Genomic DNA, 19436 nt, shown 5'->3' on the forward strand with positions numbered 1-19436 from the left:
CTCAGCCCGCCAACAGCAGGGCACATTTCCTGCCATCGGTCAGTGGGGAGCTAATTGTAATACATCAGAATATAATGAAAAGGCCATCCCGCCAGAATCTTGGAATCGGGCCTTATCGTTGCTCCCAATGCGGTCTCCTCTACATTGGAGAGACCAAACGCAAACTGGGCGACCGCTTTGCAGAACACCTGCGGTCTGTCCGCAAGAAAGACCCAAACCTCCCTGTCGCTTGCCATTTTAACACTCCACCCTGTTCTCTTGCCCACATGTCTGTCCTTGGCTTGCTGCATTGTTCCAGTGAAGCCCAACGCAAACTGGAGGAACAGCACCTCATCTTCCGACTAGGCACTTTACAGCCTTCTGGACTGAATATTGAATTCAACAACTTTAGATCTTAAACTCCCCCTCCCGCCATCCCCACCCCGTTTCTCCCCCCTCCCTTTTTTTTCAATAATTTATATAGATTCTTCTTTTCCCACCTATTTCCATTATTTTTAAATCTAAAACTAAAACTTTGTTAGTCTTTCCACCCCACCCCCACTAGAGCTGTACCTTGAGTATCCTGTCTTCCATTCTTAATTAGCACTTCTCTTAGATAATATCACCACCTTCAACACCTCTTTGATCCTTTTGTCTGTGACATATTTTGATTATCTGCTCCTATCACTGCTTGCTTATCCCTACAACCACCCCACCCTCAACTTCTCTCTCCCCCCGCCCCCCCACCTTAAACCAGCTTATATTTCACCCCTCTCCTAACTATACTCAGTTCTGCCGAAGGGTCATGAAGACTCAAAACGTTAACTGATTTCTTCTCCACCGATGCTGCCAGACCTGCTGAGTTTTTCCAGGTAATTCTGTTTTTGTTTTGGATTTCCAGCATCCGCAGTAGCTTTTAGCTTTTTGTCTTTATCTCAGTGTTTTAAGCCTATTGTAAGACCCTCTTTCCTGTTTACCTGACTAGAGATTGACAACGGACTAGTCCCACTCTCTCCGGCTAGTGGGAAGTATAACTCGCAAGCCTTCACAAAGACCCTGGAGGTTAATTGAAAACAGTTGTGCCAGGAGCATGCACAAGCCATTTGTTAAAAGTCATTCACAGTTTTGGGAGTCATTGCATTATTACTGCAGGGCTAACAACTCTTTATTGTGTCCATCACCATGGAAGGAAAACAGCCAATGCACCTCATCAAACAGCAAACTAGAACAATCCCAAACTGAACTGAGTGCCTGGGAGTTTCCACATGGGAACCAAATGGGAATTCTTACAGAGAACAAAATGCAATAGCCCACCAGGGGGGCAGGATACTGAGGTCAGCGAGAGGGGGGCGGGGGCGGCGAGTGGGGGGTGGGGCCAGCTCGCTGATGTATAAAATGACGTGGGCGGAACTCCCACCTGTGCCCACACTTCCTGCACCCGCTCCTGCACCTCCCCCCACTACACCTCCCCCCCCTGCACCTCCCCCCCCTGCACCTCCCCCCCTGCACCTCCCCCCACTGCACCTCCCCCCCCTGCACCTCCCCCCCCTGCACCTCCCCCCCTGCACCTCCCCCCCTGCACCTCCCCCGCCCGCACTTCCCCCCACTGCACCTCCCCCCGGCACCTCCCCCCACTGCACCTCCCCCCCCTGCACCTCCCCCCCTGCACCTCCCCTCCTGCACCTCCCCCCCCCGCACTTCCCCCCACTGCACCTCCCCCCCTGCACCTCCCCCCGGCACCTCCCCCCACTGCACCTCCCCCCCTGCACCTCCCCCCCCTGCACCTCCCCCACTGCACCTCACCCCCTGCACCTCACCCCCCCGCACTTCCCCCCACTGCACCTCCCCCCCTGCACCTCCCCCCCTGCACCTCCCCCCCTGCACATCCCCCCCTGCACATACCCCCCTGCACATACCCCCCCTGCACATACCCCCCATGCACATACCCCCCTGCACCTCCCCCCCTGCACATCCCGTTTCCCCGCCCCCCCCTGTCCGGGGGAGGAATGTCTCCCCAATGACACCTACTCAAAATCATAAGTTGCCCAAACTTGTTTGCAATAAACACGAAAAGGGTCATTAACTTGTCATTTTCAATTAATCATTTTCGTTGAGCAATATTCAGCTCAACACGTTAACCCTGTTTCTCTCTCCCAATAGCTGCTGGACTGGCTGAGATTTTGGCCTCGATTTATTTGTCTGTTACATCAAGACTTTTTTCTTCCCCCCTTTATTGAAGTAACCCATCTGCGAAGTGGATTTTCCCAAATGTGAATAGAAAGTGGAACTGCACAGGAATCGTCACCAAAAGATAGAAATTTGCGAGGCGCAGCCCAGCGAGTCATTTTAATCCGGTTTACCGGGTGGTGAACCACGGACCAGACTTTAACCGGTAAAAGATTCATTGATTTGAAGGAAAAGGAAATCTGTACCAAGAGCATTTTCCAATAAGGTAAGTTTTCATTACAGCAAGGCATGTTTTGTTCTTGAGAGCTCACTCATTTGTTTGTGTACGTTTAGTTACCAAGTTACTCAATGCTTTTGCGATGCACAATTTCTTCTTATTCCAGCCGCTGTGACATTTTTCCTGTGAGCAAATTCATCGTCGTGATCACTTTCCAAAGTGTTTAGAAAACGGATATAGCCACATTTGAAACTTCTTAAAAACAATTATGCTGCTGGGGGCTTTCACATCCTCACTTTGTATTCTGTGCCCTCCACAACTCATCGAAACTGCCCAGTTTGCCATCATTAAATACCCTCCAACTGCCCCGGTCTCTGCACAGCAGCGCAAGGAATAAAACTTACTTTTCAATAAGTCTAGCAGTAAGATGAACCTCCCAATGATGACCTAATCGATCATCAGGAATTCTAAGTGTACATGACTATCACTGCTTTCATTTCGGCATCATTGACTTGATGTCCATTGACAATTGCGGTTCCTTACCTTAGTGAATTCGGCAATAAACATTGGTCAGAGATTAAAAACAAAAAACTACTGCGGATGCTGGAAATCCAAAACAAAAACAGAATTACCTGGAAAAACTCAGCAGGTCTGGCAGCATCGGTGGAGAAGAAAAGAGTTGACGTTTCGAGTCCTCACGACCCTTCAACACAACTGTGTTCTGTTGAAGGGTCGTGAGGACTCGAAACGTCAACTCTTTTCTTCTCCGCCGATTCTGCCAGACCTGCTGAGTTTTTCCAGGTAATTCTGTTTTTGTTTTAATATTGGTCAGAGTTGTTTCTAGACCCTCAAAGAGCAGTTGTAGTGTAGCTAGGGCAACATATAAACCAGGCAACTAGAGGCGCGTGTAATAAGGACAATATAGTAATAAAGGGGAACCTTAATCTTCATTGACTGGGCAAACCAAACTTGCAGAAATAATGTGGAGGATTAGTTCATAAAATGTATATAAGACAGTTTTATAGATCAGTATGTGGAGGAACCAACTAGGAAATAGACCAATTTGGATCTAATATTGTACAATAAGAGAGGATTAATTAATAACCTTGTAGTGAAGGAGATTCTAGGAATGTGACCATAATATGATAATTTTTTATAATGACCATGAAAGTGATTTAATTTTGCCTCAAGCTAGGAACTAAACAGACTTCCTGGCACCAGCTGTAATAAAATTGTACTCAGGCAATGCAACCTTACAATGTAAATTGTATAACAGGGACAAACTGTTACACAATTTAGATAAAAGGTGAAGTAACCACTGCAGTACCTCTGAGGTCAGTTAACACAGAATTAGCATACAGATGGGGTTAATGACTAGGATAAAAGCAAAAAAACCTGCGGATGCTGGAAATCCAAAACAAAAACAAAAATACCTGGAAAAACTCAGCAGGTCTGGCAGCATCTGCGGAGAGGAACACAGTTAACGTTTCGAGTCTGAATGACCCTTCAACAGAGCTAAGTAAAAATAGAATATAAGCTGGTCCCCCCCCCCCGCCCCCTCCTTAAACCAGCTTATATTTCACCTCTCTTCTATTTTTACTTAGCTCTGTTGAAGGGTCATTCGGACTCGAAACGTTAACTGTGTTCCTCTCCACAGATGCTGCCAGACCTGCTGAGTTTTTCCAGGTATTTTTGTTTTTGTTTTTAATGACGAGGAGGTAAGAACAAAGTTATGTACCTGCAGCCCAAGGCAATCAAGTAATATAAAGAATGAGCATTCTCTTTCCAAAAGTTAGAGCTCTCGGGTCAGTTGGAAGTCCATTACCTTGAAGGAAGCCTATGAGGATCAAATCTGATGGTTGTAATATCCACAGGTATTGTATTTAACATAAAACTTTAGAACAGTTATCTAAGAACAATATTATTAGTCAATATAGATGAAAGCTTGTTGTTGAAAACTACTGGCACTAGAGTTAGGCGGAGGATTTTGATGCAGGACTGGGAACGATATCATTATTATTGCCACAGAGATTCCGCTTTCAGATGCCTCCCAGTGACTCTATAAACTTCGGCAGGGTCAGGGCTGGAGGGGCACCATTGGGCTTAATTATTGATATGTTTTTATAACATGATTGCTCGTACACATGAATCTATAAAAACATAACATTAGTGTGTCTGTGTGTCCTCACCCATTGCTGTGATTGGAGACAGAGCTCGGGGAAAAGCTCTGTGCTGGAAATGCTCTTTGACCTGACCCTTCCCAGGGGCACTGCGCTATAAGAAGAATTTTGTGCTTATTTTCACTCTTTCTAATCCAGTGGGAACTAGTGAAGCAGTGAACCAGAAAAGGTTTTGTGGTCAATAAAAATGTTTGTTTGAAGAGAAATCCAAGATTTCTCCTCCTCTCGATCAAAGAACCAGAGGTCCCATTCGTTGGGAAATATCCAATACCCACACAATGGAAACAGGGTGGGTTTCACAGGCCAATGGGCAAGTCAAACCTGGACTTCACATGGTGATTGGTTCAGAGCAACTAACACGGTGTACGTTAATTGGAAAATCTGCTTTCTTTCCACAGAGTGTTTGCTCTTCAAAAAATGGCTATCTTTTGCGATAAGTATGAGGATAAAGTTCGTACTTACATTAATGTCATTGATGAGATGAGATCAATGGGTATAGATAAGGAGTTTTCTCTACCCACCATCGCTGTGATTGGAGACCAGAGCTCGGGGAAAAGCTCTGTGCTGGAGATGCTGTCTGACGTGGGCCTTCCCAGGGGCACTGGTAAGAAGAATATTGTGCTTACCTTTATGTCACAATCAGCACCTTCTTTAACCTTTAACACTACCATTAACACTCCCATTGTCTCGTGTCCATGGCATCTTCGTCCATCTCTCCCTGAGCTCCCACCTACCCCGGACCTTCTATTCTGCTCCACCTGCTGCACTCCCCTTTAAACAGTATAAAATCCATCACATTTCTACTTCTCTTTACCTCCGAAGAAGAGTCACACGGACTCGAAATGTTAACTCTGTTTCTCTCTCCACAGATGCTGCCAGATCTGCTGAGCTTGTCCGGCACTTTCAGTTTTTATTTCAGATTTCCAGCATCCGCTGTATTTTGCTTTTATTTATTATAGAATATTGTGCATATTTTTTCTCTGTCTAATCCATCTGCCCTTTACAATATCAGAAGTTCTGGGGCTTTTAGAGATAATGGGAGAAGGTGCCTTAAGATGAAGAGTATCGCTGATGCAAGAAGCATACTTTAGGGATAATTGGGATTTTCAGTTTGGATAGTATCATAAAGGCAAAGTGGAAGAAGAATTCGGGAAATGTGTACACAACAACCTTCATGAAGAGTATGTTTCCAGCGGAAGGAAGCAGCGCTGGATCTCATTCTGGGGAACAAAGTAGGGCAACTGAGCATGTTACAGTCAGGGAGATTTTGTGGAAGAATGGTCATACTATCAGTAGGTTTAGAGTAGTTATGGAAAAGGATAAAGAACATTCAGGTGTGGGAGCATTTAATTGGATGAGGGCTAATTTCATGTGAGTTGGAAAGGGATCTGGTCCAGGCGGAATAGAATTGCAGGCAAAACGTCAATTGAGCAACCGGGGACCTGCAAAGGCGACATAGTTTGAGTACAGAGGGAATGGCAGGGCATCTAAATCTAGAGACCCCTGGATGGCTAAAGATATATGGCAACATTTCCACCCCCCCCCCTCCCAAATCGGGGGGAATATACAGGAGCGGGCGCAGGCGGGCGGGTTCCCAATTGGTGCCCCCGGTCAGGGGTGCGCCGCCATTTTACGTGGGCAGGCCCATTAAGGCCCGCCCAGCATGACGTCCGCTGGGAAGCGCTGTGCGCTCCCTGTGCGGGTGGCGGGGGATCCCCTGAGCCAGGAGTGCGCTCTTTCGCGCGCACAGATGTACCTGAGGCAAAGTGCCGCCTCATGGAGATCGCTGGAAGTTTCAAAAATTTTCAGAAGTGTGAAAAAAAAAAATCCTGACATGTCCCCTCATGTCACATAAGCTGGGACATGTCAATTTCTTTTATTTTAACATTTAAAATCCCTCATGAAACCTCATCCCGCCCGTGGCAAAGAGCTGGTGTATGAGAATAGGCCAGGGGCCAACATAAAGAGGAACTTGAAAGCCTTTTATAAGCAATCGGAAAAGGACAGCCAAGAAAACAGTGGTATCCATTAGAGTCCAAAAATGAGATCTTCTTGTGGAGCCAAGGGGGCATAGCTGAGATACCAAATAAATATTTTACATCTGTCTTCACTAAGGAAGAGAACACTGCAAATATCACATTAAAGGAGGGGATAATAGAGTTATTAGCCATGATGAAAAATAGATTAAGAGGAAGTACTTAAACGGGTTGGAAGGACTCAAAAGCAGAAAAGCCATCTAGATTGGATGCATCTTTAGGTTGCTGAGAAATAAGGGGGGAAATTACAGAAGCTCTGGTCGCAACCTTCCAATGCCCATTAGATATGGGAGAGATTCAGAGAACTGGAGAATTGCAAATGTCACACACCTGTTCAGATGAACATTCGAGAGGGATAAACTCAACAACTACAGGTCAGTCAGTCTAAAGTCAACGGCAGGAAAAGTTTTAGAGACAATAATCCAATTATTGAAACTAATTGATATTCGTAAAACTTTATATTGATAAATGAACGTCAGGACTGATTTGTTAAAGGAAGGTCATTTTTCACTAACTTGATTGAGTTATTTAATGTAATAAAGAAGCAGATGTATTGAGGCTGATGTGTACACAGTGACTACAATCCAAAAGCTCCATGAAGCATTTTTGGACACCCGATTGTGCCGGAGCAGAGACAGGCCTCCACACTCCAATTGTTTAAATAACCACCTCCATGGGATTTAGTTTCCTGCCTTTCTCTGCTGGAAGTCAGAGTTACCACCATGCCTGTTTTGCTGTGATTCTCCACATAATTAATAAGGAGTGAGTGGTTGAGAGGTATTAATTTTTGGGTCTGGCCACATAGACTGCAGAGGCTTTTCTAGTCCTGTACTTTCCCATCTTCCTGTGGAGCTCGCTGACAAATGTTGATCATTCTCCACGCACCTCACAGACAGACAGTGTCCGTCCATATATTTGGACTAGGATTATCCTCCATTAAATTTACAGAAACCCATTACCTTACATGTAATTCACTGCCAGCATCCATTATCCTTTATGAGACAAGCTCCTCAGTATACTGCTCCCCAATTAACAGTCAGGAACCTATTGCCATTTATTTTCTGTATCACTCCTGCTCACTTATTGCTCATGATGCTGCTTGACAATGATCCTATTCCTACTTTCAAAGTTAGAAAGACTCCAAGCATGCTTAAACTGTAATTGCAGCCTTACACATGCGAGACATGTGCCTGATTGATATCCAATGACAGTGTCTAGCAAATGTGATGATGGATGTTAATTTTTAAAATATTTTTGGGAATATGATGGTATTCTGTAAAGAGGGCTATGAGAGTGTATGTGTGTGTGTGTGTGTGTGTGTAATTAAACTGGGGGGAAGGTTAGTAAAGACAACTTGTCTGTGGGAGCAGAGAGATGAAAGGTAAAGGTGCTAGATGCATGCATTAGTAATAAGAGGCTATGGTGAAGTTGAATGTACGAGTAAATAGTTTGGCTTTTAAAGTTTACGTTAGGTGATAGGTAAGGAATTGAATTTTCAGCTGTTAAATTTCAAAGGGAAGTGACCAGGGACTTTTACACCTTACAATGGTTTCACAGGTAAACAAGGGAAGATTTTTAAATTTTATTTGACCCAAAAGTGGACACAATAGGAAAAACATGAAAGACTTCTATATTTTGGAAAAATTGAGTTCAAAGAGGTGCTTAGAACAATGGAGTCTAAGATCGAAGGAGCAAAGAATATTTAAGGGAAGATGTTTAGTTGAGGTGGCTGTTTGGGGGAGATGTCCTGAGACCAGCTCTGTGCTGCGAAAAGTTGTGAATTTGAAGCAGCCACCCAGTTTCAAGCCAGAAAAGTCTTTGTTTTCAGAAAGCAGTCAGGTTCTGAACTTCCTTTGGTTCCACAGCAGAGTGGAAGAGAGTCAGAAGTCATGTGGTATACTTTATTAAAGTAGCAGCAGTTTTTACCTTTGATAATATTATTAGATTTTATGGTTAAAATCTATAAGGGAGTTTTTTTAAATTCATTTATGGATGTGGGCGTCTCTGGTTAAGCCACCATTTATTGCCCATCCCTAGTTGCCCTTGAGAATGTGGTGGTGAGCTGCCTTCTTGAACCCCTGCAGCCCATGTGGTATAGGTACACCCATGTGCTGTTAGGGAGGGAGTTCCAGGATTTCCAGTGACAGTGAAGGAACGGAAATATGTTTCCAAGTCAGGATGGTGAGTGGCTTGGAGGGGAACTTCTAAATGGTGGTGTTCCCATGTGTCTGCTGCCCTAGATAGTAGCAGCCATGGATTTGGAAGATGCTGCTTAAGGAGCCTTGGTGAGTTTCTGCAGTGCATCTTGTAGATGGTACACATCACTGCCACTGTTCGTTGGTGGTGGAGGGAGTGAATGTTGTGGATGGGGTGTATTGGATCCAGTGCCCTTGATTTGTAGGGGCTAAAGGATTCAGGTTGCACACTTGTTTCAGTGTGACTGAGTTGGCATGGAGACAGAGAACATCAGGAGATCACTTTTCGAATAAACACATGCTGTTTATTTACAAACTAAACTCTGCAGCTACACTTGAGTGCTCACAACATAAAACTCTGTCTTCACTCATCAGTGACTAACTCAAGACACTCCAACATAGAGGTAGCCCGCGCTACTCTGCTATTGGACAATAGGTCCATGTGGCCTTACATTACAATACTTGTCTTAAAGGTATATTGCACATCAGATTACTACATCCCTCCCCCTTTACTGAAAAATACATTCTACAATTTTTCAATATATTAAAGTAATTTACACAAATCAATTATTTACAAAGTCAGTCTCTCTGGGGGTAGAATGTCTCAGCTCTACAGCTTCTGAAGTTTGCTTTGGAATCTCCCTTTCTGAAGGCACCCGAGCATCAGGATCTACAGCAGGTACCAGTGAATTTGTTTCTTTGACTGTTTCAGGTACAGTCGGCCTTTCAAATACATTTGTACTTGGTTGAATTCTTTCAACAGGAAATGTTGATCCAGTCTTGAGCACCGGTGGAATCAATCCTGGATATTTGGTTTCCCTACTTTGCATGTGATCCACATGTGTCCTTACTATTCGATCTCCAACCTTCACGTGGTAGGAAAGCGGTCCCATTACAGCACTTATTTCATGAACAATCATGCCGGTCCTTCCTTCTCTAAAATTTTTCACAAATACCTTCTCTCCTACGTTAAATGTTCTGTCCCGACTGTGACAATCATGTCCTATTTTCTGACTTTCCTGCCACCTTTCTATCTCCCCCCACAAGTTTGGCATGATTAGGCTCAGTCTCAACCGGAGATGGCGGCTCATCAACCATTCCGCAGGTGTGACCTGTTGTCGAATGAGGGGAGGTCCTATAATGGAAAAGAAATCATGCTAATTTAGTTGCTAACGAATCTCCAGATAATTTCTTCAAACCAGATTTGAACACCTGAACTCTCTCGGTGAGTCCATTTGAAGAAGGGTGGTATGCTGATGTTTTCAGATGAACAATACCATTAAGGCTTGTAAATTGGTTAAATTCAGCACTTGTGAATACTGTTCCATTACCTGACGCTAGCTCTTCAGGTAATCCATTTATAGTGAAGCTTTGTCGTAGCTTGTCTACTGTCGCTGAAGATGTGGGTGACCTCACTTCGTATGTGTCCATCCATTTTGAATGAGCGTCTATGATAACGAGCAACATTGTTCCCATAGAAGGTCCCACATAATCAATGGGTACTCGTACCCATGACCTTCCTGGCCAGTCCCAGGAGTATAACGAGGCTGTTGAGGGTAACGTTTGCACGTGTTAACACTGTAAACTACTTCTCACCTAGGTTTTCTAGTTCTCCATCCATTCCCGGCCATCACATACAGCTATGTGCTATTGCCTTCATTTTGGAAATTCCGGGATGTGCTCTGTGAAATTTAGATAACAAGGGTTTTCATCCTTTTGGAGGAATGATCACTCAAGCTCCCCAGAATAAAATACCCTCTTGGCTAGTTATCTCATAACTTCTCTGGAAATATACGAGGCTGTATCTTCCGGTCGGCGAGCGGGGGGCAGCACCCACTCGCCAACGTTGGGCGGGCGTCCCGACATCACCCCGCGTCATTCACATTCTCAGGTCGGCGGGTGCGCAGCTGAGTCAGCTGCGCACCCGCCGACCTGTCAACGGCCTGTTAAGGCCATTAACAAAGTACTTGACGTCATTGATGGATCTGCCCATCCAACCTTGTTGTTGGCGGGCAGGCTGGGAGCCCAGACGGGCTTCTGAAAAAGCATGAAGCCTCATCCACCGGCGGGATGAGGTTTCAGGAGGATTTAAAATCTCTCGATATTTTCAAATAAAAGTTATGGACATGCCCCAACTCATGTGGCAGTGTCACATGAGGGGACATGGCAAGGAAATTTTTTTCTCAGCTTTATTTAAAGTTTAAAATGTGAGCCGATCTCCCTGAGACAGCACTTAGCCTCAGGGAGAATCTGTGCACTCTTCTGCACACATGCGCGAAAGAGCACACTCCCAGCTGAGGGAATCCCCCTCCCCCCTCCCCCACCCCTCCCCTCCTGCCCGCACAGGGAGCAATTAGCACTTCCTGGTGGACATCACGCTAATTAAGGCCTGCCCACAGGCCTTAAAATGGCGGCACGCCTCCGACTTGGGGGCGCCGATCAGAAGCCCATGCCCGGTCCTGCACTCCCACCTCCCACCCCCCCACCCCCTAACGGGGGGGAAATGCTGCCCACGGTTTCAGTTCAGCAGATTCTTGGGCTGTATTTTCCTCCTGTCGGTGGGGGGAGGCGTTGTTGTGCGGGGGCTGGCGGGAGCGAGCGCAAACCCGATCAGCGCCCCGAATCGGGTCCGCGCCGCCATTTTATGTGAGCGGGCCAATGAAGACCCACCCAGCGCGACACTCAGCGCTTCCCGTGCAGGCAGGAGGGGGGGGATCCCCGGAGTTGGGGCCTGCAGAGGTGCCTCAGAGGGATCAGTTTAAGGTTTTAAAATTTAAATAAAGGAAAAGAAAACTTTTGAAACATGCCCCCTCATGTGACAGTGTCAATGGGACATGCCGACGAGTTTTTAAAATAACTTTTATTGAATCTTAAAACACTTCATGAAACCTCATCCCGCCCGTGGATGAGGTTTTCATGAAAAATGCGAAGGCCGCCTGGGCTCTTTGCTTGCCCCCTGCCAACCTTAAGGTTGGACGGGCAGCAACATTTAATTGTTTTAATTAGTTTTTAACAGGCCCTAATAGGCCTTTGACAGTTCAGCTGGCTGCGCGCCCGCCGAACTGAAAATCTAAATGACACACGGTGATGTCGGGACGCACGCCTAAAGTCACCGCGCGTCACGTTACACGTCAGTGAGTGGGCCCCACCCCCCGCTCGGCAACGGGAAAACTCTTTCCCTTGTGTTTGTGACCAAGCACAAAGAACTTGATTTCTCACTTTGGATAAGACTGGATCTCGGTTTGTCCAGTCTTCAATTTGTTAATTTGTTTAGCGCATATCGGCGGTGAGTCCAGGAAATTCAACAGCAAGACGTACTCCTGAGGAATTGGAACATCCTCATCTTTTAATTGCCAGGGTAAATGAATGCACCTGCATTTGCAATTTGACTTCCGGGTCAGTGAATAAAAGCATTCTCATACGCTGATAAGATCAACGCCCATCTTTGTACGCTTGCTGAGGCTATAGGAGGTAAAGCCTTGTCTTCACTGAATAGTCCTAATAATGGCTTGTGGTCTGTTATGTTTGTAAAATGACGACCTTGCACATATTGATAAAACTTTTTAACACCAAAAAAATCGCCAGGCCTTCCTTTTCAATTTGTGAGGACTTTTTCTCTGCAGTACTAAGTGTTCCCGACACATATCCTGTAGGTCAATCTGATCCATCATCCATTCGATGGGAAAGCATAGCTCCCACTCCATAAGGTGAGGCATCACACGTTAATATCAATACCTTTTTTTGGGTCAAAATGTACTAGCAGTGTGGAAGATTGTAACAACTTATTCACTTTTGTGAAAGCTTCTTCTTGTGGTGTTTGCCATGAACATCTCTGGTTTTTTCTTGAGCACTAATACAGGGGTGCCAGTTATGCCGATAAATTAGACAAGAAGCGTCCATAATAATTGATCACCCCCGAGAATGATTTCAGTTCAGACGTATTCCTTAGCACTGGGGCTTCTCTAATGGCTTTCGCCTTTTTCTTCAACTGGATGTAGGCCTTGTGAATCTACCTTGTGACTTAGGTAAGTTACATCTTTTGCCTGGAATGTGCACTTGTTCCTTTTTCAATCCTGCACCAACCTGCGAAAAACGTTTCAGAACTACTTCCAAGCTCTTCAAATGTCCCTTTTCAGTGACTCCAGTCACTAGAACGTCATCCAAATAAACTACAACATGGGGCAATCCCTGTAGTAAACTTCCCATGGTTCTTTGGAACATGGCGCAAGCAGAAGATACGCCAAATGGTAAACGGATGTATTGGTACAATCCCTTATGTGTATTTATGGTGACTAACTCTAATTGCTGGCAGGCATGACTCATATCTAACTTCATGTAACTTTCCATTTGCCAGTTTAGGGTATAAATCTTCAACTTTAGGCATGGGATGTCTATCCAATTTCGCCACTTTATTGACTGTTAATTCATAGTCTCCACATATTCTAATACTTCAGTCAGGTTTGAGAACAGGTACAATTGGAGCTGCCCACTCTAAAAATTGTACAGGTTGTATCACTCCCAATTATTCTAATCTGCCCAGTTCAGAATCTACCTTATCACATGTTGCATAAGGTACTGGTCTGGCCTTCATGAACCTTGGTATTGCCCCTGGATCTACATGAATTTCTGCTTGTAGTCCCTCAATTTTTCCAAGTTCTTCTTGGAAAACTGAGACATATTTTTGTAGTAGCTCTGATAACCCATTGGTTCTTAGTTAGAAGATATCAGTCCATTCCAATTTAATTTCTTTCAGCCTGAGGAGACTCGGTCCCTCTCCTACTATTACCATCAAGGGTAATCTCACTATTTCACACCTGTAATGTACTGTGACTTTACATATGCCCTTGACTTGTGTGTCTTCTCTTGTGTAAGTTTTCAATTTTTCGCTAGTTTCTTCCAAATTCAGCTTGTGTTATCCATGATTCAGGCATTTGAAAGTATGTTCACCAGTCACCGTAGTGGCTCCTCCGGTATCCACCTCCAATCTGAGAGGCTTCTCATTCACTCTCATGGTTACATAGGCTCTGTTCTTCCTACCTTTAAGTTATACAGTGAATAGATATCAGCATCTATTACTTCAGGCTTTTCAACACTGTTTATCTCACTGAGTTTATGCTTTTGTCTGAAAGTCTGCCTGATTCTATCTTTACAATGGGGAGAATTTTCTCCTCGTCAGGGGGATTGGGTGGGAGCGGGCGCAGGCTGGCGCGCAGCTGATTGCCGCCCGGGATCGGCTGCATGCCACCATTTTACGTGGGAGGGCCAATTAAGGCCCCCGCCCAGTGTGACGCACGCCCAGAAGCGCTCAGCACTCCCTGTTGCGGGTTGGGGGAGGAGGCTGAGTCCGGGCCTGCGCACTTTAGCGCATGCGCGGGAAAGAGCGCAGAAATCTCCCTGAGGCACAGAGTTGCCTCAGGGAGATCAGTTTGATTTTTAAAAATTTTAATAAAAAAATAAAATTTTTAAGAGATGTCCCCTCGAGACAGTGTCACATGAGCTGGGACGTGTCAATGAATTTTATTTTAAAATTTTATTAAACTTTAAAAACCTTCATGAAACCTCATCCCGCCCGTGGGTGAGGTTTCATGATAAATGCGAAGGCCGCCTGAGCGTTGGACGGGCAGCTCAGTTAATTATTTTACTTGATATTTAAATGATATTTAATAGGCCTTTGACGGTTCGGCGGACATGCAGCTGACTCCGGTGTGCGCCCGCTGAACTAAGGATCTGAATGGCGCACGGTGATGTCGGGACACACACCCCACGCCGCCATGTGTCATTTTACGCGTCGGCGAGCGGGACCTGCCCCTACTCACCGACCCGAAGATTCTGGCCAATGTCTCGTGAGGTGCCCATATGATGGCGGAAGAAACGTTCGATCTTTTAAAACTGTTTTTCACTGCGGGGCTGTCTGAGGCAACCTCTGTCAGCTGTCATGCCATGTTTTTGCTGCTAAATTATCCTTTTTAATTTGTCTGCTAGCGGTGGCTGCTTCCCGCTTCGGAACAAAGCCCTGCACTTTCGCGCTCTCTTTGGTCGAGGCTCTCCGCCCAACATGGAGGACGGCGCCATTTTGCGCTCCTCGAATGGCTTCTGAGTCTCGCACTGCACCTTCCATTGCAAGAGCGATTTCCAATGCCTTCTGGAAATCTAGATTTTTCTCAGCCAGCAATCTCTTCTGAATCACATTTTTGTTTATACCATACACCAAACGGCCTCTAAGCATAAATTAATAATTAATTTTAATCATTGATAAACGTGCCAAACTCGCAATATTCAGTTAATTGCTTCATACTTGCCACATACTGAGCGATTGTCTCCTCCGCAGCTCGATTCCTTGAGTTAGATGTAAACCTTTGCATTGTCACTGACGGCTTGGGCTGGTAAGGATTCTTTACGAGGTTCACCAATTCGTAAACTTTTCGAGCCCGGGGTACTGGGCGCCAACAGATTCCAAATTAGTCCGTGTGCCTTACTCCCACACGTAGACAGAAGGATCGGACACTTCTTCTCCTCCCCTGCAACGCTGTTCACCTGGAAGGAGAACATAGTGAAACCAGTCGCCCGAGGTCAGATCGAAAGGCTCTGCTCTTCCAAATTGCGGCCTGCTCTGAGGGGATCATGCTCCTGAAGGAAACTTTCTTTTATTTACGACTATCGTGCGATGTACAACCCGATTTCGGTTCTTCTGGATTCCTTCAGTTTTCCTTGCTTTTTACCTCGTTTTTTTTCCCGTGGTTTTTCATGCTTTTACTCTTGCCACCCCAGTTTGTTAGATCCAGTGCCCTTGGTTTGTTGGGGCTAAAGGATTGGGGTTGCACACTTGTTTCGGGGTGACCGAATTGGTACGGAGACAGAGAACAGCAGGAGATCGTTGTTGGAATAAAAAGATGCTGTTTATTTACAAGCTAAACTCTGCAGCTACACTTGTGTACTCATCCAACATAAAACTCTGTCTTTACACATCAGTGACTAACTCAAGACTCTCCCACATAGACATAACCCACGGTACTTTGCAATTGGATATTAAGATCATGTGACCATACATTACAATATTTGTCTTAAAGGTGGAGGGAGTGAATGTTAATGGATGGGGTGCCAATCAAGCGGGCTGCTTTGTCCTGGATGGTATCCAACTTCTTGAGTGTTGTGGGAGCTGCACTCATCCAGGCAAGTGGGGAGTATTCCATCATACTCCTGACTTGTGCCTTGTAGATGGTGGACAGGCTTTGGGGAGTCAGGAGGTGACTTACTCATCGTACGATTCCCAGCCTCTGACCTGCTCTTGTACCCACAGTATTTATATGGCTAGTCCAGTTCAGTTTCTGGTCAATGGATGTTGATAGTGGGGGATTCAGCGATGGTAATGCCATTGAACATCAAGGGGCAATGATTAGATTCTCTCTTGTTGGAGATGGTCATTGCCTGGCACTTGTGGGGCGTGAATGTTACTTGCCACTTGTCAGCCCAAGCCTGGATATTGTCCAGGTCTTGCTGCATTTGCCAAGTAGTTTACTTGTGAACAAGTGGATTTTTGTGGGGAATTTTTTGTAAGATTGTTTTTAACTGTGTAATTTTAACCTTGTGTGTTTAAGCTTTTTTTCCTGTTTAATAAATCTTTTAATTTTAAAACCCTAAAAGTGCTACTGGGATTCTATGCTTCTGGGATCAGTAGTTTTCCCCTCTTTTTCAAAATGCAAAAAAAAAGTGTTGTGATCAGCAAGACAAGTTTCCCTCTGGGATTTGGCTTGTTCAGCAAATAACATCGTCTGTGGTCCTAACACAAACCAGTGAACATTTTCCACTGATTCATTTATTAACCAGGAATCTACATTTTTTATTTCAGGCGTTGTGACAAGGTGTCCTCTTGAGTTGAAGCTAAAGAAGATTGAAAAGAATAAACCATGGAAAGCACAAATAAGTTATAGAGACTACAGTAGAACACTGGATCATACAAGTCAGGTGGAAGATGAAATTCTTAAAGGTACCAGGAGTATAGCAATGAATGTTTTTTAATGCAATTAGGGCCCTTTTAGACAGCAAAGATATGCTTCCTTATCTATATCCACCCTGTCAGCAGTGTATGCACTGAAAAGGGAGACAGGAGTTGCAGTCATATTCCATCAGGAGTCCCTGCCTTCAAAAGGCTAGGGTAAAAGTGTCAGCAATGGTTCAATGGCACCATGCGAACTTACGAATATATGAAATAGGAGCAGAAGTAAGCCATTCAGCCCCTCGAGCCTGTTCCACCACTCAATAAGATCATGGCTGATCTGTTTGTGTTTTGAGTTCTACACTCCCATCTACCCCAATAACCTTTGATTCCCTTGCCTAACAAGAGTCTATCTACCTCTGCCTTAAAAATATTCAGTGACCCCACCTCCACTGCACTCTGGGAGAAAAAAATTCTCCTTTATCCTATAAGGGTGGCCCTAATTTTAAAGCAGTGCCCCCTAGTTCTGGACTCACCCATAAGAGGAAACATCCTTTCCACGTCCACCTTGTCAAGATCATTCATGATCTTATATACTTCAATCAAGTCACCCCTCACTCTTCTAAACTCCAATGGAAACAAGCGCAGTCTGTCTAATATTTCCTCATAAGATAACCTGTTCAGTCCAGGTATCAATCTAATCAACCTCCTCTGAACAGCCTCCAATACATTTACACCCTTCCTTAAATAAGGAGAGCAAAACTGCACTCAGTATTCAAGATGCAGTCCCACCAATGCCTTGTGTAACTGAAGCATAACATCCTTACTTTTATGTTCAGTCCCTCTCGTAATAAAGGATAGTATTCCATTAGCCTCCTTGATTACATGCTGTACCTGCATACTAATTTGTGACTCATGCACAAGAACACCTAGATCCCTCTGCACCTTGGAGTTATGAAGTTGTTCTCTGTTTAAATAATACTCTGCTTTTTTATTCTTCCTGCCAAAATTAACAAGTTCACTTTTCCCACATTATACTCCATCTGCCAGATTTTTGCCCACTCTCTCAACTTATCGATATCCGTCTGCAAACTCCTTATGTCCTTCTTCACAACATACTTTCCTATGTATCTTTGTGTCGTCTGCAAATTTAGCTACCATGTCTTCACTCCCCTCATCTAAGTCATTGATGTAAATTGTAAAAGTTTGAGGCCCCAGCACAGACCCCTGCGGGACCCCACTAGTCACATCCTGCCAATCAGACATAGACCCATTTATGCATATACTCTGTTTCCTGCCAGGCATCCAATCCTCTATCCAAGCTAATATGTTAACCCCTACACCATGAACTATTACTTTCCACAAGAACCTTTGATTTGCACCTTATCAAATGCCTTCTGGAAATCCAAGTATTGTACGTCTACAGGCTCCCCTTTATCCACAACACATGTTACTCCTTCAAAGTACTTTAAGAAATTGGCTAACATGATTTCCCTTTCACAAAACCTTGCTGACTCTTCCTGATTACCTTGTGTTTTTCTAAATGCCCAGCTATAACCTCTTTAATGATCGACCCTGATACCTTCCCCATGACAGACGTCAAACTAACTGGCCTATAGTTTCCTGTTTTCTGCCTCCCTCCCCTCTTGACTGGAGGGGTTATTTTCTACTTTCCAATCTGATGGCAACTTTCCAGAATCTAGGGAATTTTGAAAAATTGACACCAACGCATCTATTACCTCATTAGCCACCTCTTTTAAGACCCTAGGATGAAGTCCATCAGGACCCGGAGACCTGGCCAGTCTGCAGCACCATCAGTTTGCTCAGTACCGCTTGCCTAGTGATTGTAATTTCACCAAGTTCCTCTCTCCCCTCCACTTTCTGATTTACAGCTATTACTGGAATGCTTTTCATATCCTCTAAGTGAAGACAGAAGCAAAACATTTACCCATTTCATCCGTCGTTTCCTTATTATCTACTACTAGCTCCCAGTCTCACCCTCTATTGGACCAACACTCACTTTACCTAATGTTTTTCCCCTTTAAATACCTGTTTCCTGTTTAAATATGTCAATGACTTGCTTTCCGTTTTTACATTTCTAGCTAACATCCTCTCATACTCTCATTTCTTTCCCTGATTAACCTTTTAGTCATTCTCTGCCATTCTTTATATCCTGACCAATCATCTGACTATCACTCATCTTTGTGCCGTTATATGCTTTTTCCTTAAGTTTGATGCTCTCCCTAACTTCTTTAGTTAACCACAGATGGTGAGACCTCTCTTTTAAATTTTTTCTTTATAAGGAATATACTTATTCTGAGTATTCTGAAAAATCCCCTTAAATGTCTGCCACTGCTTCTCTATTGATCTATCCCCTCATCGAGTATCTGAGTTAACTTCAGCTAGCTCAGTTTCATGCCCACTTAGTTGCCTGCATTTTAGTTTAAAATGTTAGTCTTAGACCCACTCTCTTCTCCCTTTCATACTGGATGTAAAATTCAATCATATTGCGGTCACTGCTATCTAGGAGTGTCTTCACTCTGAGGTCATTAATTAACCCTGTCACATTACACAATACCAATTCTAATATAACCTGCTCCCTGGTTGGTTCCAGGATGTGCTGCTCTAAGAAATTATCTCGAAAGCATTCTATGAACTCCTCATCCAGGCTACTACTGCCAATCTGACTTTTCCAGTTGATATGTAGAT

The 19436-nt window shown here is 44.6% G+C and overlaps 1 protein-coding gene across 2 annotated transcripts in view; it reads left to right on the forward strand.

The window, feature by feature from the left end:
- The first annotated feature begins 4966 nt into the window (after nucleotides 1-4966).
- The window catches only part of LOC144691812 (interferon-induced GTP-binding protein Mx-like), a 42622-nt gene continuing 28152 nt past the window's right edge, over nucleotides 4967-19436 (forward strand). For both annotated transcript variants that reach the window (XM_078560319.1, XM_078560320.1), the window contains exons 1-2: nucleotides 4967-5167; nucleotides 16641-16778. In XM_078560319.1, coding sequence (XP_078416445.1) covers nucleotides 4981-5167; nucleotides 16641-16778 — 325 coding nt within the window. In that variant the 5' untranslated portion in view covers nucleotides 4967-4980. The remainder of the gene's footprint in view (nucleotides 5168-16640; nucleotides 16779-19436) is intronic.

The sequence above is a fragment of the Cetorhinus maximus genome, chromosome 16, assembly GCF_964194155.1.
Source record: "Cetorhinus maximus chromosome 16, sCetMax3.hap1.1, whole genome shotgun sequence".
In the NCBI taxonomy this organism is placed as follows: Eukaryota; Metazoa; Chordata; class Chondrichthyes; order Lamniformes; family Cetorhinidae; genus Cetorhinus; species Cetorhinus maximus.